Source organism: Rattus norvegicus, chromosome 5 (genome assembly GCF_036323735.1).
Source record: "Rattus norvegicus strain BN/NHsdMcwi chromosome 5, GRCr8, whole genome shotgun sequence".
NCBI lineage: Eukaryota > Metazoa > Chordata > Mammalia > Rodentia > Muridae > Rattus > Rattus norvegicus.
The window spans coordinates 161,113,406-161,137,251 of NC_086023.1; the positions used below are offsets into that span (position 1 = coordinate 161,113,406).

The 23,846-nt window shown below is 41.9% G+C and overlaps 1 protein-coding gene and 1 long non-coding RNA gene across 3 annotated transcripts in view; one reads left to right on the forward strand and one right to left on the reverse strand.

Annotated features, from left to right (window-relative positions):
* LOC120103184 (uncharacterized) overlaps positions 1-12,406 on the reverse strand; it is a 39,939-nt gene extending 27,533 nt beyond the window's left edge. The window contains exons 1-3 of one of the 2 annotated variants that reach the window (XR_010066724.1): positions 12,135-12,406; positions 11,893-12,055; positions 6,783-6,865 (exon numbers count right to left, since the gene is read on the reverse strand). This is a non-coding gene — a long non-coding RNA (uncharacterized LOC120103184). Of the gene's footprint in view, positions 1-6,520; positions 6,866-11,892; positions 12,056-12,134 lie in introns of those variants that run through there. The other variant, XR_005505280.2, reaches the window with a different exon arrangement.
* Oog1 (oogenesin 1) lies at positions 11,104-14,024 on the forward strand. Its single transcript, XM_006239344.5, has 3 exons — positions 11,104-11,405; positions 11,924-12,508; positions 13,157-14,024. Exons 1-3 carry the CDS (start codon positions 11,119-11,121, stop codon positions 13,731-13,733), a joined length of 1,449 nt encoding a protein of 482 aa, XP_006239406.2. The 5' UTR covers positions 11,104-11,118; the 3' UTR covers positions 13,734-14,024.
* The last annotated feature ends 9,822 nt before the right edge of the window (positions 14,025-23,846 follow it).

The window sequence follows — 23,846 nt, forward strand, 5'->3', positions numbered from 1 at the left end:
GCAATTTTATATTACTTTTTGAATTAGATTCAAGCATCCTCCATTGGGCCCTGCCCCCTGGTTTCTTCATAGTGTCGGTATCCTATACATCATTGGTAATGTGCACTCAAGAGAGTACATACCATGCACGAACTTTTAGTCACTCAGTATGATACTTTCTAGTTTCATCCATTCACTTGTGAATTTTCTGATGTCCTTGTTTCGAATAGCTGATTAGTATTCCCTTGTGTAAGTAAACCACATTTTCTTTCTCCATTCTTCAGTTGTGGGCATTGGGGTTGTTTGCACTTTCTGGTTTTTGCAGGTAAAGCTACCCTATCGTGGAACAAGTGTTCTTTTCGTATGGTAAATCATGTTTTAGGTATATTCCCAGGAGTGATGTAGCTGGTATTGTGAGGTAGAAATGTCCCCAGTTTTCTGAGAAACAGCCAGAGTGATTTCCAAAGTGGTTGAACAATTTGAACTCCAACTAGCAATGGAGGAATGTTGTTGTTCAATATCATTGCCAGCATGTGCTGTCACTTGCGTTTTTGATCCTAGTCATTCTGACAGGTATAAAATGGAATCTCAGTTACATTTTCATTTTCTCTGATGACTAAGGATGTTTGAACATTTCTTTAAGTGCTTCTCAGCCGATAAGAATTGCTGTGTTATAAATTCTCTATTTACCTCAGTATCCTCACTCCCCCCCTTTTTTTCAAGTTGGGTTACTTAGTTTGTTGGTAGTGTTGTGCCCAGATCTCAATAACCCCACAGGGACCACTAGGAACCACAACTCTGATGAAAGCACATTAGAGCCTTTATTCAAGCTCGAACTTAGGCCACAAACCTTCCTGGTTCATCAGGTGAGAAGAGGAAAAGAAGGTTATAAAGGAGAAAACTGCAAGTGGTGGTTTCTAAGCCTTGGTGTTACATGAGATGGTAAAGGAACATTGGCCTTTAAGATAATTCGTTTACATCACCTGGTTAAACAACAAGGGAGCAAGCATACATCAGAAATGAGCATCTTCACCTGGGAACAATTTCTTTTTTCTCTAGCCCATTCTGTTGTTATCAGCTAGCTGCTGCTGCTGCATCCATTTTGAAACTGCCAGTGACATTCTGTGACTTTTTTCTCAGACCTTGAGGTTGGGGGCCATGCCACTCTAAGGGCAAGTTAACTTAGAATGTTGTCTTAATGACAAAATGGAGCTTATTATGCTGCCTCAGACCCTTCATTGTCTACTTTCTTGAGTTCTTTACATACTTTGGATATTAATCTACTGTTGGATGTAAGGTTGGTGGAAACCTTTTTGATTTTCTAGGCTGCAGTTTTGTCCAATTGATGGTGTCCTGCAAAATATTTTCAGTTCTGCAACTTAGATTTGATTCCAATGATCAGTGTGTCTATTTTCATTCCAACGCCATGTGGGTTTTTTTCCCTATGGCTCTGTATGCAGATTGAAATCAGGGATGGCAATAGTACATGAAATTGTTTAATTGAATAGGATGGCTTTACCTGTCCTGAGTTTTTTAAATTTTCCATATGAAGTTGAGAATTGTGCCTTCAAGGCTGCAAAGAATTGTGTTGAACTTTTAAAAATTTTATTACTTTCATAGTTTTACAGTTGAGTCATTGCCTCCCTCCTGGTCCTCGATTCTATAGTTCCTCATCCCTTTTCTTCAACCCCCAACTCCCATCTCTCAGAGGGTATACCCTTGCCAGGCCACATAACTTTGTGTAGCCGCAAGTCTTTCAAGGGTCTGGCACATTTTCTCTCATTGACAAAACCAGGCAGTTCTCTGCTGTATATGTGCTAAGGGCCTTGGACAAGTTTGTATATACTTGTCACTGAGCCAGGTTGGTGGCTCAGTGTCTGAAAGAGCTCGGGGGTTCAGGTTAGTTGAGACTGCTGGTCTAATATGGGGCCACCCTCCTCCTCATCTTCCAGTCCTTCTTTAATTCAACCACAGGTTTCTCTGACTTAAGTCCAATGGTTGAGTATAAGTATCCCCATCTGTCTCAGCTGCTTTTTGGACCTCTCAGAGGACAGGATGCTATGCTTCTGTCTGGAAGCACACCAGAACATCACTAACAGTATGATTCCTTGGAGCCTCCCTTTGAGATGAATCCCAAGTTGGGCCAGTCACTGGACTTCCTTTCCCTCAGCCTTTTCTCCATTTTCCCATGCAGTTCTTTTAGACAGGAATAATTCTGGGTGTGAGTTTTTGACTGTAGGATGGCAACCTCATTTTTCCACTTGATGTCCTGTATTGTACTAGAGGTAGACTCTATGACTTCTCTCTCCCCACTGTTGGGCATTTTATGTGAGGTATATACCTTTGAGTCCTGAGAGTCTCTCACCTTCCAGACCCTCCCACCTCCATCCCTCAGAGGTTCCATATTTCCATTCATTCTGCTGTCCCTCAGGCCTTCACTACTGTCTCCATTCTCATACCTGATCATGTTCCCCTTTTCCCCTTATCACTCCTCCTCCCCTCTACCACCCAGGTACCTCCTTCTCTCTACCTCCCAGGATTGTTTTCTTTTCTCTCCCAAGTGGCATTGAAGCATCCTCAGTTGAGCCCTTCTGCTTGTTAACTTTATTTAGTTCTGTGGATTGTATCCCAGATATTCCATATGTTTTGGCTAATATTCACTTATTACTGAGTACATACCGAGTATGTCCTTTTGGTTCTGGTTACCTCACTCAGGAAGACATTTTCTAGTTCCATCCATTTTCCTATAAAATTCATGATGTTCTCATTCTTAAGTTCTGAATAGTATTCCATTGTGCAAATGAACCACAGAAAATTGGGAAGAGCTCTACTTGAAGATGCAGCTATAGCATGACTAAGCATGTACCCAAATGATGCTCCAACACATAACAAGGACATGTACTCCACTATGTTTCTAGCAGCCCTATTTATAATAGCCAGAAATTGGAAAAAACTTAGCTGTCCCTCAATGGAAAAATGGATACAGAAAATGTGATACATTTACACAATGGAATTAAAGCTATTAAAAAATTATGACTTCTTAAAATTTGTAGGCAAATGGATGGAACTTGAAAATATCATCCTAAGTGAGGTAATTGAAAACCAAAAGTATATACATGCTGGTTCTCTCTGATAAGTGGATACTAGCCCAAATCTCAGAATACCCAAGACACAACTTAAAGGCCATATGAACCTTAACAAGAAGGAAGGCTAAAGTGTGGATAATTCCAACCCAGTTAGAAGGGGGAACAAAATAATAATGGGAGGTAGAGGGAGAAAGGGATGTAGAAGGGAGAGGGGAGGGAAAGGAAAAAGAAGGGGAGGACATGGTTAGGTTTGGGAAGAGACAGGAAAAAGATAGCCAGGAGAATGAATAGAAATAAATAGCAGTGAGGGGTGGAGAACTTGGGAATCCAATAGAAAGTCCCAGACACCAAGGATTGGGGAGACTCCCAGGACACAATGGGGATGACATGAGCCAAAATACCCAACAGTAGGGAGATAGAACATGAAGAGACCACCTCCTATAGATAGATGTGGCCCCCAGTAGAGGGATGGGGCCACTGACCCATCTCAAAATTTTTAATCCAGAATTACTCTTTATATCCCTATGCAGGGACAAAAACAGAGCAGATGCTAAGTGAAAAGCCATCTGGTGATCACCCAACCCTGGCATCTATACCATCTGCAGACACCAAACCACAATACCATTGCTGGTGCCAAGATGTGCTTACAGGCAGGATCCCAGCACCTAAGACAGATGCTGATAATCACAGCCAATCACCGACCTGAGCCCGGGGACCCCAATGAAGGAGTTAGGGAAAGGGCTGAAAGAACTGAAGGGGATTTCAACCTCATAGGAAGAAAAAGAGAATCAATTAGTTGGACCCCTAATAGCTGCCAGGGAATAAATTACCAAACAAAGAGTATGCATGGGCCAGTAATCCCTCCCACTACATATCTGACAGAGGGATGCCTCATCTGGCATCAGTGTGTGGGGGGATAGTTGGTTCTGTGAAGGCTTGATGCCCTAGAGAAGGGGGATGGTAGAGAGATCAGGACAGATTGGGTGGGGTTTGGGGGGCACCCTTTTAGAGGCAAAGGGGAGAGAGATGGAGTGAGTGGAGTGAGTGGTTCCAGGATGGCTGACTAGGAATCGGGATAACATTTGAAATGCAAACAAATGAAATGATTGATGATATTTTTTAAAAAAGAAAGGAACGGCTTTTGTTTATGTATTATTGCACATAAGGCAGTATGTAACCAAGAAAAGAGTAGGTGAACTCAGTGACAGAGAGAAAACCTGAAATAGATAGATAGATAGATAGATAGATAGATAGATAGATAGGTAAATAGAGAGCAAGCTGTCTCCAAGTGCAGTTTCATAACAGCAATGACTCACCTGTCCGCTTGCACCTGCGTCCTTGCTTGGGACTCTGATTTTGTGCTGATCCAATCCTCACATTCTCAAGAACCCCAAACCAAGGAGGCTCATCCTTGGCAACTCTGGCTGAGACTGATAGCAGTGGGAGATGTAGAGCCTAAAGGGTCTACTTCCTATAGAGAGGCAGGACTCCCAGTGGAGGGATAAAGACACGATTTCATAAACAAAACCTTCAACACAAAATATGTCCTGCCTACAAAAAGTTCAGGGATGTAAGTGTCACAAAATCTGAGGGAATAGACAACCAATGACTGGCCCAACTTGAGATGCATGCCATGGGCAAGAATGGATTCCTGACAGTAGATGGGATGAGTGAAATGAGACTCCTCAGAACGGAAGATGGATTACCACACAGTCAACTTTTGCTCACATCTATGATGTCGGTGTTCCCTGCTCTGCTCTGCCTTGTACGTGTTTACACTTTCCAGTGCTGTGTCTTCACCCTGCACCATACCCCTGTCTTGCAATGTTGGCCTGAGCTGCCTTTGGAAACTTGCTTGCTACATTAACATACTCTTCAATTTTTTCTCTTTCCCACAAGGGAACACTAGGGAAAGGCTCCAACCATTGTATCTGCAGCTGCTTTAAGCTGTCATCCATGTCTGGCTATTCTTTATTTTGGGAATCAACAAAGATCAGAGCAACTACATTCTTCTAAGTTGTCTCACCAGAAGACTCTGATACGTCTTTGACCACAACCCTCCTAAATATATATGTGTCTTAGCTGCACTCCAATCTTCTGTTTGACCCTACTTGCTTCTAGCTTACCTGAGTTGAACCCTATGTGCTGGAAGGTGGCTCAGATGTTCAGGGCACAGACTGCTCTTCCTAAGGACCCAACTAGAATTCCCAGCACCTATATCAGCTCACAACCACATACAACTCCACATCCAGAGGGAACCAGCTCCTGTGGCCTCTGGGCACTTTCATCCATGTGAACAGTTATTGTCAAAGACACACGGGTAATCAAAATAGGAAAATAATGTAAACAGTGGTGAATGAGATATCACCCAAGAAGTTTAAATAAATGAATAATAAATAAATAAATGTATGTATACAGATGTGAGCACTAAAGTTAAATTGAAGATGACTTTTAAGCAGCACATTATTTATGCACAGCAGTCTGGGGGAAATCTTGTGATGAAATGTTCACAAATGCTTTTCCTTTAGAAAGTATTTTTATTATTTTGATTGTTTAGAGCTTTTGGCACTCGTAGCTCTCATTCTTTCTTTTGACGGTTTATTTGTGTGCATCTGGCGGTCTTGGAAGTTGCTCTATAGAAAAGGCTGGACTTGAACTAAGACACCTCCCTGCCTCTAACCTCCCAGGTGAAGTGGAAACTTCTAATTTCCTAGGATGGCTATGTTAAGTGATGTTTTGCTGGGGCACACGTGTGAAGGGCTGTCCTGCTAAGGCAGACACAGAAAGATTTCCTGAAGCAGACACAGGTGAAAGGATGTTTGGATATAGAATAAACGCAAAGAGATGCTTGACAAAGGAGTAAATATAAAGCTGCTGGTTTGTGCCTGATGTCTGCCTGCTGAGAGGACTGGACCGAAGCTGCTGGTCCCGTATCTTGGGCTACTTTGGGCCATCTTTAGGCTCTTTGTGTCCAGGACATCATTCAGCATATCTGCCCGCAATGACAACCTGAGACAGAAGAGGCCTGGTAAAGTACTCAGGTGCCATATGTCCCTGCTATGCCTTAGGAACTGTAAGCCTCACCCATTATAGAGCCTCCCGATGACCAGAGCCTCTGCTTTGCAATATTAGAGAACACACGCTGCCCTGTTATGTTCTTTAGAGGCCGTAAACCCAAACACTCACCACTCTCAGCATCTGGAGTCAATCATAAGGACCAACAGAGACACAATTAACCTTTGGCCCACCAGGTACCCAGCCCTACTTCTTTGAGTCTCATTCCCCTTTAGATAGATTATTCAGAAGAAGGCAATGTGACCAGCCTCTTGTCATGGCAAAAAGTCACTGATCAACTATTAATGACCTCAAAAGGACGGTCCCGATGTCATATGCCCAACAACAGTTTCTGCCTTCCACAGATTGAGTCTTCCAAGAACAGTTCAAGAAGAATCTATGAAATGTAATACATGACATTAGTCTTTACTTTCACAGTTAGTACAATGTACTGGGAGACACTGGACTTCATTATACTAATGTGGAGAAGGAGGTAGGTCTGTTAATTAGTGCCTACAGTCTGCACATCCAGACTGTGTTTAGACTTTAAAAGTGAACCAGGACAGGTAAGTTTCCCCTAAGCAACGCTCAAGCCATGTACATAAGAGTTCACGGAAAGACTGGGAATCTGAGATCCATGTGCCAGAGAATTCTTCGACTTACATGACTTTCCCTCCTCTTCTTTCTCCTCTCTTTTTGTCTGTAGCTGTGGACTTTGCACACTGAGACAAGATGACCAGTCTGGGCTATGGGGTGAAATCAAAGAAGAATGAATCAAAACCAAATGAATGTTTGGAAAGCCTACACAGGAGAGAAGAGAATTACTGACTTGACCCTTTCAATCTCATTTTCCATGAAGAGCTAGAGCATGGAAGAGGGAACATAGAAATCACTGGGTGGGGGTTGGGGATTTAGCTCAGTGGTAGAGCGCTTGCCTAGCAAGGGCAAGGCCCTGGATTTGGTCCCCAGCTCTGGGAAAAAAAAAAAAAGAAATCACTGGGTCGGGACTGGATAAGCGTGAGTGCTTTTCAAGGATGCAAACGACCTTCCTACATACACCATGTTGGTCTGATGCAGCCATTGCTGTGCTTTCGTGCCTTGAGCTGAATCTTGCCCATGCTGGAACCCAGAGGCCTCCGACTAGAATGCTATGAGTTGTGTGGGCAGATCATAGAAGGTCATGTCCTGGGTGTTGATCTCAATATGTAGTGAGACTGAGTTTGAGAGAAGTGTCCTAGACTTAGTGCACAAGAGTTGTCTTGTACTGAGAGATGCATCTACCTCTGCTCTGCAAGTGCTTTAATCAAAGGCATCAGGCACAACCGCTTGGCTTCAATAAATCAGCTTTTGCCTCTATGGGTTTGGCCTAAGAATCTTCCCGTGTATGGATCTAATCCAATTTACCTGCACCATTCAAATCTGAAAAATGAGCAAGTTGGTGGAGACACAATTTTTTTTTGGTATTCACAGATAATATTTATTACACACACATGGTATTCCAGGCAGTTTATAAATATGTCCCAATATAATGTAAGGTTTAATTCTCATAATTGCCCTGAGTCAAAGACCATCTGCGTACTCACTTTACAGGTGAAAATTAGCTAAGTTCCTTATCCCAACAGAAGCCCATTTACCATCAAGGCTCTGAAGCTTTAATTCAGGAGCTCTCGCCTAAGAGTACCCTCAAGACACTAAGAGAAATCCTAGCCATTTCTTCATCAGGCCATGCATTCCAGTTATGTTTTCAACAATGGTGTTTTTATTCATTTTCTTAAGGAGAACTCCTAACATGAAGTAAGCTTCAGAACAAGCAAATCTTTGAAGGAGACGCGATTTTTTGAATGAGAGGCTGACTTTGGCTGGGAGGGTGTGGCTACAAAGGGAGGATTCAGCTGAAAGGTATATAAAGAGTCAGAGCAGGCAGAGAAACTCTCAGTCTTTTGGAGTTTGGAGTCACAGCCTCACCTGACCTGATAATGGTGTTCTGTCAACAGTGTCCAGATCAAGTAAGTCCCTCAGCTCCATCAGGATACCTCATCTCATGCAATCCAGTCTTTCCTGTCCTCACTTCAAGTTTTCTTTCTATAACTTTTTGTAGTATAATTTTTTACTTGGTGGTTCTTCCATTTGAGATGAGCTTTTTTCTCCATAAGATTGCCTGGCCTGTATCCTAAATATAATGTACTTTTCGCCTTATATCCACTTATCAGCTAGTGCACACCATACATGTCATTTTGGGTCTGGGTTAACTCAGTCAGCATGGTATTCACTAGTTCCATCCATTCACCTGCAAAATTAATGATGTGTTCATTTTTTAATAGCTGAATAGTATTCCGTTTTGTATATTAACTGCATTTTCTGTATCCATATTTTGATTGACTATTATCTGGGTTTTTTCTAGCTTCTGGCTACTACAAATTAGTCTGCTATGAAAATAGTGGAGCACGTGTCCTAGTGGTATGGTGTGGGATCTTATGGATATATGCCCATATATACAAGGGCTGTCTTGTCAGGTAGAACTGTTTCCACTTTTCAGAGGAACAACCCAGGTGATTTCCTGAGTGGTTGCACCAGTTTGTAATCCCATCAGCAACGGAGGACTGTTCCTTTTTTCCCACATCCTCACCAGCATGTGCAGCCATTTGAGTTTTTAATTTTAGCCATTCTGATTGTTGTAAGGTGGAATATCAAGGTTATTTTGATTTGCATTTCCCTGAAGACTATGGACTTTAAACATTTTTAAGTGTTTCTTAGCCATTCGAGACTCTTCTATGGTTTAATTAGGGGAAAAATTGAAGATGAAGAGGAGAGCAACACCATAGGTAGAAAAACAGTCTCAAGTAGACTGGAAAGCCAAGCGCTCCCAGAGACTGAGCCATGAGACCAAGCAGCATACACAGACTGGTCCAAAGCCACCGGCACATATATAGCAGAGGGCTGCTGGGTCTGGGTTCAGTGAGGGGAGATGCACCTAGTCCTGGAGACACCTGAGGCCCTAGAGATGTGTGATTTTGGGGGCTTGGCATGGGAGGCGAACACCATCTTGGAGGGAAGGGGAAGGAGGAATAGGATGAGGATCTGTGGGAGGGGGGCGATGGCTGGAATGTAATTAAAAAAAGATTGCCTGGTCTGAGACTCAGAGATTCTCCTACCTTGGCCACTTGAGCACTGCTTAACCAGATTAACACAAGTGTGTTCTGATTATAGCTTTTAATTGAGTCATTTTGTTCCCGTGGTAATTTTTCATTTTATTTCGGTTTGTCTCTGTCTTTTGAGACTGCCTCACTAAAAATGTCAGGGTGACCTTGAATTTCAGGCACTCTGAGCTGGTATATCAGATATGAATTATTCAAGTGTCTACACTACTAAACTTTATGGTACTTTAACAGTGTACTCTTATACACTAAATGAATAGATACAGAACTAAATGAATAACACAAAGCAGGCAAACATAATATGCCAATTATCTGCTTACTGACACATAGTCTTTTAATTTCAGGGAATCTAGGTTGTCCTCAAACTTGCAGGAAGAAACCTCCATGTGTATATTTCCATACATATATGTGTGTATGGATATGTACATATATGACTGTATCTGTGTGTGTATTTAATAGACTTTATATCCCAGTCAGTTTGCTTTCTTCTCTCCTCCCATACCCATCCATGACAGCAAAAGTAAGATAGAGCCTGGATGGTCTCTAAGGTTAATGGCTCTCTAATTTACATAGCAAGTTTCAATTCAGGCATGGTTAAAAAAATGTCTAAAAGAAGCAAAGCAAAAAACCATTAAATAAACAAAAACAAACAAGGTATTTCTATCTGTTGATTGAGGCATGGTCTACTCTTTTCAAGAAACCCAGAATGTATTCAGAATTTCAGGAAGAAGCTAGCCTGTTTTTTTTTGTAAAGTGTTCAAATGAAAAATCTGACTATCACTTGAAATTAAAATTTATGCTTCTTTTTGTTACTTTATTTGGTCTTCCATTAATTTTTGTGGTCACAATATGTTCTGGTGCTGTAGAAATAACCATGACACTGAGCTGGTGATCTTCCTGCCTTCCCCATGTGAATTATAATCTCCACTTCATGGTTTCTTCTTTCTGGATGCTTTATAAAGAGTTATAGCCTTTACCAATGGACACTGAAGGTTTGCTGACATTAGTGTTTCTTTCCCACTCTACTTATCTCTCTAGCTAGCAGAACTCAAGCCTGTAGCCTTCCCAACACATTCTCCAAAATGCTTGTATAGGTGATAATCAAAGATTGGTGTCAATACCTAATGATGGTAATTTCAAATGTGTTGGGTTCGGTCCCCAGCTCCGAAAAAAAGAACCAAAAAAAAAAAATCAGATGTGTTGTGACTTACTCCATGCAGTGTTGCTGGATATATTGAGATTGTGGAAAGTTGGGAAACTGTATTTCTATGCTTTCTTTGAGGGCTTGAAGAGCTAAGCACAGTCTATTCATCATCAAACAACTGTCTGAGCCCTTCAGTGTTCCTGGTGATCATTTCCTAGTGGGATGTGTTTGCCCCAGTTATGCCTGCAAAAGGATGTGTTCTTTGGGAACTAGGATACTTGGGGGACACTTCACACCACCAGAGACAATTATGGCTTTGAAACCAACAAAGGTTGGACCAAACAGGTTTGGATTAGACATGCTATGTTGGCACAGGCTGAGTAGTGGTAGAACACATATTTAATTTCAGCACTTGGGAGGCACAGGCAGACAAATCTCTTTGGGGTTCATGCCAGTGTAGTCTATAAAGCAAGTTTCAGGACAACCATGGTATAGATTGGTCTTTAAAGTCTTTGTTACAAAGGAAAAAAAAAACCAACACCTGAGAGTGCTCAAATTAATAGACCGAGTTCTCCATCCTCATCAGTAGTGATCTAGCCCTCACAATCCCCTGTGTGGGCAGAAGGGCTTCCTAAATTTGTTGTCATTAATGGTATATTTTTTCCTGCTACTGTAGGATGACTCTTCAGAAGAAGACACAATGGAAGTCTACTCCCCACCCACCCTTCAGAGCCTGGCAATTCAGAGGCTACTGAGGGAGGAGGCCTTGGCCATTTCTGCTCTCAAGGATCTGCCAAATAGGCTGCTCCCAGTGATATTTGAGGAAGCCTTCATAGCTGGACATACAAAGATCTTGACGGCCATGATACCTGTGTGGCCCTTCCCATACCTTTCTGTAGGATTGATGATAAAGAACCTCAACCTGGACTCTTTGAAGGCTGTGCTGGAAGGCCTAGACTTACTGATTTCACGAAAGGTTTGCTCCAGGTAGGAAAGGTCAGCTGGGGTTGGAGGAAGGTTTTCTGAGTACTGACAATGAATAACTCAGGACAGAGAATATTTGGCCAACTGTGGATCAGAGGCTTCTTATCTTCAATTCTTCACCCTACAGTCATGACTGTTCCTTTCAGTGTGTAGAGGCTTAGCGTAGTGTAGAGGCTTGGGTTCAGTCTCAGCAATTGGGGAAAATAATGTCTAATGTGGAAGACAGAAATGGGTAGACACACCCAGTGAGGAAGAGGACTTTTTCCGCATTCCATGATGATACAAGTGAATGAGGTTGGGATTAAGGGGTCTGGAATGTAGGGAAGTAAGACAGGGATAAAGATGCCCTTCTTACATAGAATGCTATCCATTTACTCAGCATGAGGTTCAGGGTTTGATTCTAGACCTAGGAAAAACTAAAGTTTTAGAAGAAACAGCTGATGTGTAGGATGTGGAAGAGAATCCTACTGTAAGAAATATCCTCTCTTACCTTCTGAGAATTATACTCATTCCTCCCACAGTAGGTGCAAACTCAGAGAGATCAATTGGATGGATATACACCATGAGTTATCTGGAATATGGGCTGGATACAATGAAAATGAAGGCTTAGCAGAGTTCACGACACAGAAGCAGCCAGTGGAGACCTGTCCTGACTGTGGGATGAAGAAAGATTTGAATGTGATTACTCGACTCCAACTCAGGGAGGGCAGATTTGATGAAACTAATACATACCTATTGAAGTGGGCCCAACAGAGAAAAGATTCCTTTCATCTATGCTGCAGAATGCTGGAGATTTGGGGCTTAACCGAGGCTGCAGACATAGAAGTCTTCAAAATTGTACATGCAAACTGTATACAAGTGCTGAGGTTAAAGTATGTCTTCCTAGAAGATTTGGCTATGCTTAATCCCTACCTGAGACAGATGAACAATCTCTTCACACTCATGCTAGATGGCATCAATCGTAGACCCAGAATGGGCAATTTTGAAAAGCTTAATCAGCAGAATGTGATCACATGGATTTCTCAACTTCCCACATTCTACTGTCTCCAGGAACTCTGTATAGATAATGTCTACTGTATAAAAGGCAGCCTGAAAGAATGGCTCAGGTAAGGAAGGACTGAGAGGGTGTGGAACATCAGAGAAAATACATATCTTTTCCTTGTGTTTCTCTTTCTTTCATTATGTTTCTGTTTCTGTTTCTGTTTTGTTTTGTTTTCTTTTTCAAGCTAGAAAGTCTAGTATGGTCTGGCCACCATAAACCTAGCACTATTAGAGACATAGCATATCTGAAGAGATGAACTCTGTGCTAAGATATATGATGAGCATGCCTCTTATTGGTCATGTGTGAAATGTTTTGTGTCCCGAAACAGGTTTAGTCGATGAGAAATATGAAACACTGGGGTGAAGATAGAATTATAGATCTTAAAGCAACTAAACCTGTGTGAACTCCTAAAACAAGAAGACGTTACTGAATTCTTTTTGGGGTAGGCACTCCTTTCTACATGCACCACATTGTCCTGATCTATCCATTGGTGTGGTTTCCTGTAATGGAATCATGTTTATGGTGATATCCACAGGCCTCAGGGTAGAATGCTCTGAGTTGTGTGAGCAGACAACAAAAGGCAATGTCCTGGGGGGTTGACTTCAATATACAGTCAGAATGAATCTGGGAGAAGTGTCTTCTGCTTTGCTTCCAATCCTATCAACCCACTTCAACACAATTCTCAGAAATCAATCATTTTCTCTCTCCTCAGTTGCCTGAAGAAGCCCTTGGAGGTACTTAACATCACTAACTGTCACCTCTCACAGTCAGACTTGGATTACCTGCCCTATTGCCCGAATATTTTTGAGCTCAAATGTTTGAAACTTATTAACATTAAATTATGCTATTTAGTCCTTGAGCCTCTTGGGTTTCTCCTTGAGAGACTCAAACATACCCTGGAATGCCTGGAATTGAGATGTTGTGATATGGGCGAATCTCAGTTCAAAACCCTACTGCCTGCCCTAAGCCAATGTTCCCACCTCAAGGAAGTCAATTTCTGGGAGAATGAAATCTCCCTGCTTTTCCTGAAACAACTTCTACACCACACTTCTACACTGAGCCAACTGACCTTTGAGATATACCCTGCACCTCTTGAGTGCTATGATGACTGGAGTGTAATACTAACAGACATATTAAAAAACATTTGTCCTGAGCTCCTGGATATACTCAAGGCCAAAAGACAGCCCAAGAAGGTCGCCATTGCTACAGCTCAATGCTCTAACTGTGAAGGCTTCTATGTTTATGATATGGAGACAAAATGTTGCTATTTTGAATATGGACTATTTTAAGGTTGATTGTGGAACAGAGAAATGGAACCTTGAGGAAATCTTAAGTGAATGTCCATTGTTGAAAGGAACATGGATATGTCAATCGCCTAAAGGTCTGAGGTACACTAGAAAAAGCAAAACCTTCTTCTGAGCAGGTGAATGGATGTTGTACCTGCAAAAAGTATGTATGAAGCACCCAGTTCTTTAGGATTTTTGTAGTTTGAATGTGTTACAATATAGGCACCCTTTCTTGAGGAGATCGCCTCCCTCTCTTGACTCAATAGAATAAATATGTTGAATTTCTGTACTGATGATATGTCTCCATCAGAGCACAGACCTATTCATTCCCAGCATTTCTGAACATGTGTCTGATTTCTCATTCATGATCACCAAAATTAGGTCAATCTCAGATTTGTGCAATTTCTTGCATCCCAGCAACAGGTCACATAAATGGGACTGAAAGCACAGGGCTTCACAAAGTGCTCAATGTTTTGGAAATAAATTTGTATGTACTGCATTCATATAACAACTTAGGCAGATATGTAGAACAGTGTGATGGGGGTCAGGCTTCTTCAGCAGTTAGGAAAATGAGGACCAAGTGAACACCAAGGCAGGCACATTTCAGGAACTATGTTCTTATATATAACTTTTGCTGGAAGACATTATTTGCAACATATGAATACTCAGAGACCTGATACCAAAATTAGAAGGATATGTGACCTTAAACAATCTAGTTCTTCTTATTTCCAGAACAGTTTATATGTTGGCTAAGAAGAGATTCACTTAGGCAGAGAAATATGTCCTAACACCATCCCCTGGTTCCCTGGGATGGATCCTCTTGGGGGGACTCCTAACCTTCACGTGTAGTGAAGATGTGAAGATTAAGATATTGAGGTGACTCTCAGTGGGCTGTGGAGAAGGGGATGTTTTCTATGGAACCTATTCATCTCCTTACTCACTTTAGCTCATCTCTAACATCCAGGCTGGTCACTCTGTCTGGACCTAGTGCCGTGGAACTCTGCCTTACTGACTTGTTATGGGTCTAATTTTCCTCTCTAGAGTTCCTAGAGAGCTGAGACTAAATATGTGCGCCTCTATGCCAGGCTATTTTCTTTTTCAAAAAAAAATGTACTTGGATGTTCTTCATGAGATACTATGAATAGCTGAGACAATTTAAAACCATGAGTTTTCTGGAGGATTGCCCATAGAAAATGAAAAATGTTTCTGGCTGGAGTCCAGAATGAACCATTATGTATGTTTCCCCAGAGTCAGCCTAAGTTCTCAGCCCAAAGGAGATCTATGTCCCTCAGAGGGACAAAGGGCCAGGGGCGAGAGACATTGACAGCAGATAGAAGACACAGGAGAAGGGATAGAGGGAGAGGGTAAAGGACTGTTTGTCCTTGGTGGCAGGGCAGAAGCAAAGGAATACCTCTGATAGAAAAGAATACCTAGCCTATAGGACAAAGGCATGCTATAAGTGTGAAAAATGAATCCCATGTGAGAATGAAGTGTTTAATTTTAATTGGGGTAGATAATTACATGAGACAAAAGGGGCATTTTGACTGCTGGACTTGAAAGTTTGGCCTTGGTAGTGACCTTCAAGAAGAGGAAATGTCCAAGTAAAGGAATGGACCTTGGGGGTTACCCTTTGAAATGTAATCTAATGGTTTTCAGCAAGGCACGTGAATGCAGAATGTAGACCTGGGCTGCCAGGGCTGTTTCCTTTTCTTTCTTTCTTTTTTATTAGATATATTTCTTTACTTACATTTCAAATGTTATTCCCTTTCACAGTTTCCTGTCCATTAATCCCCATCCATTTCCCCCTCCCCCATAAGTGTATTCCCCTCAACCATCACCTTTACTGCTCCCCGCCCCACATATTCCCTGGCACTGAGGTCCAATCTTGGAAGGATCAAGGGCTCCCCCTTCCACTGGTGCCCCAACAAGGCTATTCTCTGCTATATGTACAGTTGGAGCCCTGGGTCAGTCCATGTAGAATCTTTTGGTAGTGGTTTAGTTCCTGGAAGCTCTGGTTGGCTGGCATTGTTGTTCTTATGAGGTTGCAAGCTCCTTCAACTCTTTCAGTCCTTCTTCTAATTCACTGCAAGGGGATCCTTTTCTCAGTTCAGTGGGTTGCTGCTAGCATTGACCTCTATATTGGACATGCTCTGGATGTGTCTCTCAGGAGAGATCTATATCCGGTCCCTGTCAGAATGCACTTTTTAGATTCATCAATCTTTTTTTTTTTTTTTTTAATTAACTTGAGTATTTCTTATATACATTTCGAGTGTTATTTCCTTTCCCGGTTTCCGGGCAAACATCCCCCTCCCCCCTCCCCTTCCTTATGGGTGTTCCCCTCCCAACACTCCCACCATTGCCGCCCTCCCCCCATAGACTAGTTAACTGGGGGTTCAGTCTTAGCAGGACCCAGGGCTTCCCCTTCCACTGGTGCTCTTACTAGTATATTCATTGCTACCTATGGGGTCAGAGTCCAGGGTCAGTCCATGTATAGTCTTTAGGTAGTGGCTTAGTCCCTGGAGGCTCTGGTTGCTTGGCATTGTTGTACTTTTGGGGTCTCGAGCCCCTTCAAGCTCTTCCAGTTCTTTCTCTGATTCCTTCAATAGGGGACCTATTCTCAGTTCAGTGGTTTGCTGCTGGCATTCGCCTCTGTATTTGCTGTATTCTGGCTGTGTCTCTCAGGAGCGATCTACATCCGGCTCCTGTCGGTCTGCACTTCTTTGCTTCATCCATCTAGTCCAATTGGGTGGCTGTATATGTATGGGCCAAATGTGGGACAGGCTCTGAATGGGTGTTCTTCAGTCTCTGTTTTAATCTTTGCCTCTCCCTTCCCTGCCAAGGGTATTCTTTTTCCTCATTTAAAGAAGGAGTGAAGCATTCACATTTTGATCATCCGTCTTGAGTTTCGTTTGTTCTAGCGATCTAGGGTAATTCAAGCATTTGGGCTAATAGCCACTTATCAATGAGTGCATACCATGTATGTCTTTCTGTGATTGGGTTAGTTCACTCAGGATGATATTTTCCAGTTCCAACCATTTGCCTACGAATTTCATAAACTCGTTGTTTTTGATAGCTGAGTAATATTCCATTGTGTAGATGTACCACATTTTCTGTATCCATTCCTCTGTTGAAGGGCATCTGGGTTCTTTCCATTTTCTGGCTATTATAAATAAGGCTGCAATGAACATAGTGGAGCACGTGTCTCTTTTATATGTTGAGGCATCTTTTGGGTATATGCCCAAGAGAGGTATAGCTGGATCCTCAGGCAGTTCAATGTCCAATTTTCTGAGGAACCTCCAGACTGATTTCCAGAATGGTTTTACCAGTCTGCAATCCCACCAACAATGGAGGAGTGTTCCTCTTTCTCCACATCCTCGCCAGCATCTGCTGTTACCTGAGTTTTTGATCTTAGCCAATCGCACTGGTGTGAGGTGAAATCTCAGGGTTGTTTTGATTTGCATTTCCCTTATGACTAAAGATGTTGAACATTTCTTTAGGTGTTTCTCAGCCATTCGGCATTCCTCAGCTGTGAATTCTTTGTTTAGCTCTGAACCCCATTTTTTAATAGGGTTATTTGTTTCCCTGCGGTCTAACTTCTTGAGTTCTTTGTATATTTTGGATATAAGGCCTCTATCTGTTGTAGGGTTGGTAAAGATCTTTTCCCAATCTGTTGGTTGCCGTTTTGTCCTAACCACAGTGTCCTTTGCCTTACAGAAGCTTTGCAGTTTTATGAGATCCCATTTGTCAATTCTTGATCTTAGAGCATAAGCCATTGGTGTTTTGTTCAGGAAATTTTTTCCAGTGCCCATGTGTTCCAGATGCTTCCCTAGTTTTTCTTCTATTAGTTTGAGTGTGTCTGGTTTGATGTGGAGGTCCTTGATCCACTTGGACTTAAGCTTTGTACAGGGTGATAAGCATGGATCGATCTGCATTCTTCTACATGTTGCCCTCCAGTTGAACCAGCACCATTTGCTGAAAATGATATCTTTTTTCCAATGGATGGTTTTGGCTCCTTTGTCAAAAATCAAGTGACCATAGGTGTGTGGGTTCATTTCTGGGTCTTCAATTCTATTCCATTGGTCTATCTGTCTGTCTCTGTACCAATACCATGCAGTTTTTATCACTATTGCTCTGTAATACTGCTTGAGTTCAGGGATAGTGATTCCCCCTGAAGTCCTTTTATTGTTGAGGATAGTTTTAGCTATCCTGGGTTTTTTGTTATTCCAGATGAATTTGCAAATTGTTCTGTCTAACTCTTTGAAGAATTGGATTGGTATTTTGATGGGGATTGCATTGAATCTGTAGATCGCTTTTGGTAAAATGGCCATTTTTACTATATTAATCCTGCCAATCCATGAGCATGGGAGATCTTTCCATCTTCTGAGGTCTTCTTCAATTTCTTTCTTCAGTGTCTTGAAGTTCTTATTGTACAGATCTTTTACTTGCTTGGTTAAAGTCACACCGAGGTACTTTATATTATTTGGGTCTATTATGAAGGGTGTCGTTTCCCTAATTTCTTTCTCGGCTTGTTTCTCTTTTGTATAGAGGAAGGCAACTGATTTATTTGAGTTAATTTTATACCCAGCCACTTTGCTGAAGTTGTTTATCAGCTTTAGTAGTTCTCTGGTGGAACTTTTGGGATCACTTAAATATACTATCATATCATCTGCAAATAGTGATATTTTGACCTCTTCTTTTCCGATCTGTATCCCTTTGATCTCCTTTTGTTGTCTGATTGCTCTGGCTAGAACTTCAAGAACTATATTGAATAAGTAGGGAGAGAGTGGGCAGCCTTGTCTAGTCCCTGATTTTAGTGGGATTGCTTCAAGTTTCTCTCCATTTAGTTTAATGTTAGCAACTGGTTTGCTGTATATGGCTTTTACTATGTTTAGGTATGGGCCTTGAATTCCTATTCTTTCCAGGACTTTTATCATGAAGGGGTGCTGAATTTTGTCAAATGCTTTCTCAGCATCTAATGAAATGATCATGTGGTTCTGTTCTTTCAGTTTGTTTATATAATGGATCACGTTGATGGTTTTCCGTATATTAAACCATCCCTGCATGCCTGGGATGAAGCCTACTTGATCATGGTGGATGATTGTTTTGATGTGCTCTTGAATTCGGTTTGCCAGAATTTTATTGAGTATTTTTGCGTCGATATTCATAAGGGAAATTGGTCTGAAGTTCTCTTTCTTTGTTGTGTCTTTGTGTGGTTTAGGTATAAGAGTAATTGTAGCTTCGTAGAAGGAATTTGGTAGGGCTCCATCTGTTTCAATTTTGTGGAATAGTTTGGATAATATTGGTATGAGGTCTTCTATGAAGGTTTGATAGAATTCTGCACTAAACCCATCTGGACCTGGGCTCTTTTTGGTTGGGAGACCTTTAATGACTGCTTCTATTTCCTTAGGAGTTATGGGGTTGTTTAACTGGTTTATCTGTTCCTGATTTAACTTTGATACCTGGTATCTGTCTAGGAAATTGTCCATTTCCTGAAGATTTTCAAATTTTGTTGAATATAGGTTTTTATAGTAAGATCTGATGATTTTTTGAATTTCCTCTGAATCTGTAGTTATGTCTCCCTTTTCATTTCTGATTTTGTTAATTTGGACGCACTCTCTGTGTCCTCTCGTTAGTCTGGCTAAGGGTTTATCTATCTTGTTGATTTTCTCAAAGAACCAACTTTTGGTCCTGTTGATTCTTTCTATGGCCCTTTTTGTTTCTACTTGGTTGATTTCAGCTCTGAGTTTGATTATTTCCTGCCTTCTACTCCTCCTGGGTGTATTTGTTTCTTTTTGTTCTAGAGCTTTTAGGTGTGCTGTCAAGCTGCTGACATATGCTCTTTCCTGTTTCTTTCTGCAGGCACTCAGCGCTATGAGTTTTCCTCTTAGCACAGCTTTCATTGTGTCCCATAAGTTTGAGTATGTTGTATCCTCATTTTCATTAAATTCTAAAAAGTTTTTAATTTCTTTCTTTATTTCTTCCTTGACCAGGTTATCATTGAGTAGAGCATTGTTCAATTTCCACGTATATGTGGGCATTCTTCCCTTATTGTTATTGAAGACCAGTTTTAGGCCGTGGTGGTCTGATAGCACGCATGGGATTATTTCTATCTTTTTGTACCTGTTGAGGCCCGTTTTTTGACCAATTATATGGTCAATTTTGGAGAAAGTACCATGAGGAGCTGAGAAGAAGGTATATCCTTTTGCTTTAGGATAGAATGTTCTATAAATATCCGTTAAGTCCATTTGGCTCATGACTTCTCTTAGTCTGTCGACATCACTGTTTAATTTCTGTTTCCATGATCTGTCCATTGATGAGAGTGGGGTGTTAAAATCTCCCACTATTATTGTGTGAGGTGCAATGTGTGTTTTGAGCTTTAGTAAGGTTTCTTTTACGTATGTAGGTGCCCTTGTATTTGGGGCATAGATATTTAGGATTGAGAGTTCATCTTGGTGGATTTTTCCTTTGATGAATATGAAGTGTCCTTCCTTATCTTTTTTGATGACTTTTAGTTGGAATTGATTTTATTTGATATTAGAATGGCTACTCCAGCTTGCTTCTTCTGACCATTTGCTTGGAAAGTTGTTTTCCAGCCTTTCACTCTGAGGTAGTGTCTGTCTTTGTCTCTGAGGTGTGTTTCCTGTAGGCAGCAGAATGCAGGGTCCTCGTTGCGTATCCAGTTTGTTAATCTATGTCTTTTTATTGGGGAGTTGAAGCCATTGATATTGAGAGATATTAAGGAATAGTGATTATTGCTTCCCGTTATATTCATATTTGGATGTAAGGTTATGTTTGTGTGCTTTCATTCTCTTTGTTTTGTTGCCAAGACGATTAGTTTCTTGCTTCTTCTAGGGTATAGCTTGCCTTCTTATGTTGGGCTTTACCATTTATTATCCTTTGTAGTGCTGGATTTGTAGAAAGATATTGTGTAAATTTGGTTTTGTCATGGAATATCTTGGTTTCTCCATCAATGTTAATTGAGAGTTTTGCTGGATACAGTAACCTGGGCTGGCATTTGTGTTCTCTTAGGGTCTGTATGACATCAGTCCAGGATCTTCTGGCCTTCATAGTTTCTGGCGAGAAGTCTGGTGTGATTCTGATAGGTCTCCCTTTATATGTTACTTGACCTTTTTCCCTTACTGCTTTTAATATTCTTTCTTTATTTTGTGCGTTTGATGTTTTGACAATTATGTGACGGGAGGTGTTTCTTTTCTGGCCCAATCTATTTGGAGTTCTGTAGGCTTCTTGTATGCCTATGGGTATCTCTTTTTTTAGGTTAGGGAAGTTTTCTTCTATGATTTTGTTGAAGATATTTACTGGTCCTTTGAGCTGGGAGTCTTCACTCTCTTCTATACCTATTATCCTTAGGTTTGATCTTCTCATTGAGTCCTGGATTTCCTGTATGTTTTGGACCAGTAGCTTTTTCCGCTTTACATTATCTTTGACAGTTGAGTCAATGATTTCTATGGAATCTTCTGCTCCTGAGATTCTCTCTTCCATCTCTTGTATTCTGTTGGTGAAGCTTGTATCTACAGCTCCTTGTCTCTTCTTTTGGTTTTCTATATCCAGGGTTGTTTCCATGTGTTCTTTCTTGATTGCTTCTATTTCCATTTTTAATTCCTTCATCTGTTTGATTGTGTTTTCCTGGAATTCTTTCAGGGATTTTTGCCATTCCTCTTTGTAGGCTTCTACTTGTTTATTAATGATTTCCTGTGTTTCCCTAAGTGTGTTCATGTCTTTCTTGAAGTCCTCCAGCATCATGATCAAATATGATTTTGAAACTAGATCTTGCTTTTCTGGTGTGTTTGGATATTCCATGTTTGTTTTGGTGGGAGAATTGGGCTCCGATGATGGCATGCAGTCTTGGTTTCTGTTGCTTGGGTTCCTGCGCTTGCCTCTCGCCATCAGATTATCTCTAGTGTTACTTTGTTCTGCTATTTCTGACAGTGGGTAGACTGACCTATAAGCCTGTGTGTCAGGAGTGCTGTAGACCTGTTTTCCTCTCTTTCAGTCAGTTATGGGGACAGTGTGTTCTGCTTTCGGGCGTGTAGTTTTTCCTCTCTACAGGTCTTCAGCTGTTCCTGTGGGCCTGTGTCTTGAGTTCACCAGGCAGCTTTCTTGCAGCAGAAAATTTGGTCTTACCTGTGGTCCCGAGGCTCAGGTTCGCTCGTGGGGTGCTGCCCAGGGGCTCTCTGCAGCGGCAGCAACCAGGAAGACCTGTGCCGCCCCTTCCGGGAGCTTCAGTGCACCAGGGTTCCAGATGGTCTTTGGCTTTTTCCTCTGGCGTCCGAGATGTGTGTGCAGGGAGCAGTCTCTTCTGGTTTCCCAGGCTTGTCTGCCTCTCTGAAGGTTTAGCTCTCCCTCCCACGGGATTTGGGTGCAGAGAACTGTTTATCCGGTCTGTTTCTTTCAGGATCCGGCGGTGTCTCAGGCGCAGAAGTCCTGCCGCTCCTGGGCCCTCCCCCACGGGAGCCCAGAGGCCTTATACAGTTTCCTCTTGGGCCAGGGATGTGGGCAGGGGTGAGCAGTGTTGGTGGTCTCTTCTGCTCTGCAGCCTCAGGAGTGCCCACCTGACCAGGCGGTTGGGTCTCTCTCTCACCGGGTCTGGGAGCAGAGAGCTGCTGCGGGCCGGGCTAGATTCATCAATCTTATCTAGTTTTATTGGCTGTATATACATGGGCCACATTTGGGGCACTCTCTGAATGGCTATTCCCTTCAGTCACTGCTCTAACTTTGCTTCCATGGGATCTCCTATGGGTTTTTTCCACCCTTTTAAGAAAGAGTGGAAGCATCCGCATTTTGGTCATCCTTCTTTTTGAGCTTCCTGTGGTCTGTGGATTGCATCTTGGGTAACTTGAGCCTTTGGGCTAATATCCACTTATCGATGAGTGCATACCAAGTGTGTTTTTCTGTGACTGGGTTACCTCACTGAGGATATTTTCTAGTTCATTCCATTTGCCTATGAAATTCATGAAGTCATTGTTTTTGATAACTTAGTAGTACTCCATTGTGTAGATGTACCACATTTTTTGAATCCATTCCTCTGTATTAACATAGTGGAGCATGTGTCTTTGTTGTATGTTGGAGCATTTTTGAGTATATGCCCAGGAGAGGTATAGCTAGGTCCTCAGGTAGTGGAATGTCCAAATTTCTGAGGAACCTCCAGACTGATTTCCAGAATGGTTGTACCAGTCTGCAATCCCACCAACAATGGAGGAGTGTTCCTCTTTCTCCACATCCTTGCCAGCATCTGCTGTCACCGGAGTTTTTGATCTTAGCCATTCTGACTGGTGTGAGGTGGAATCTCAGGGTTGTTTTGATTTGCATTTCCCTGATGACTAAGGATGTTGAACATTTCTTTAGGTGCTTCTCAGCCATTAGGCATTCCTCAGCTGTGAATTCTTTGTTTAGCTCTGAACCCCATTTTTTTCATCTTTATTAACTTGGGTATTTCTTATTTACATTTCGATTGTTATTCCCCTTCCTGGTTTCCTGACCAACATCCCTCTAATCCCTCGCAATCCCCTTCTCTATGGGTGTTCCCCTCTCAACCCTCCCTCCATTACTGCCCTCCCCCCAAAATCACGTTCACTGGGGGTTCCGTCTTGGCAGGACCAAAGGCCTCCCCTTCCACTGGTGCTCTTACTAGGCTATTCATTGCTACCTATGAGGTTGGAGTCCAGGGTCAGTCCATGTATAGTATAGTCTTTGGGTAGTGGCTTAGTCCCTGGAAGCTCTGGGTGGTTGGCATTGTTGTTCATATGGGGTCTCGAGCCCCTTCGAGCTCTTTCAGTCCTTTCTCTGATTCCTTCAACAGGGGTCCCGTTCTCAGTTCAGTGGTTTAATGATGGCATTCGCCTATGTATTTGCAGGTACAAGATAGAATGAGCCCTGCCAGGTATTATTAATGACAGGTATTATTAGAAGGTGATTAAGTTTGTTTTTTTTTAGAAGAGAGTTCAGAGATTACCTGAATCACGTGAGGATTTTCATTCACGCTTTGGAACTTAGATAGGAAAAATTAGTCACTGATTCCAAGTAGAGAATAGTGATATTTATAAGTTATTAAGGTTAAATAAAAATCTGTGGCTCCGGGTTGAAAGCTTAACAGATTGA

Coding starts and splice junctions, on each gene's coding strand:
- Oog1 (XM_006239344.5), top strand. CDS start 11,119: ATGGAAGTCTACTCCCCACCCACCCTTCAGAGCCTGGCAATTCAGAGG. Junction 11,406..11,923: donor TCACGAAAGGTTTGCTCCAG/GTAGGAAAGGTC, acceptor TTCCTCCCACAG/TAGGTGCAAACTCAGAGAGA. Junction 12,509..13,156: donor AGCCTGAAAGAATGGCTCAG/GTAAGGAAGGAC, acceptor CTCTCTCCTCAG/TTGCCTGAAGAAGCCCTTGG.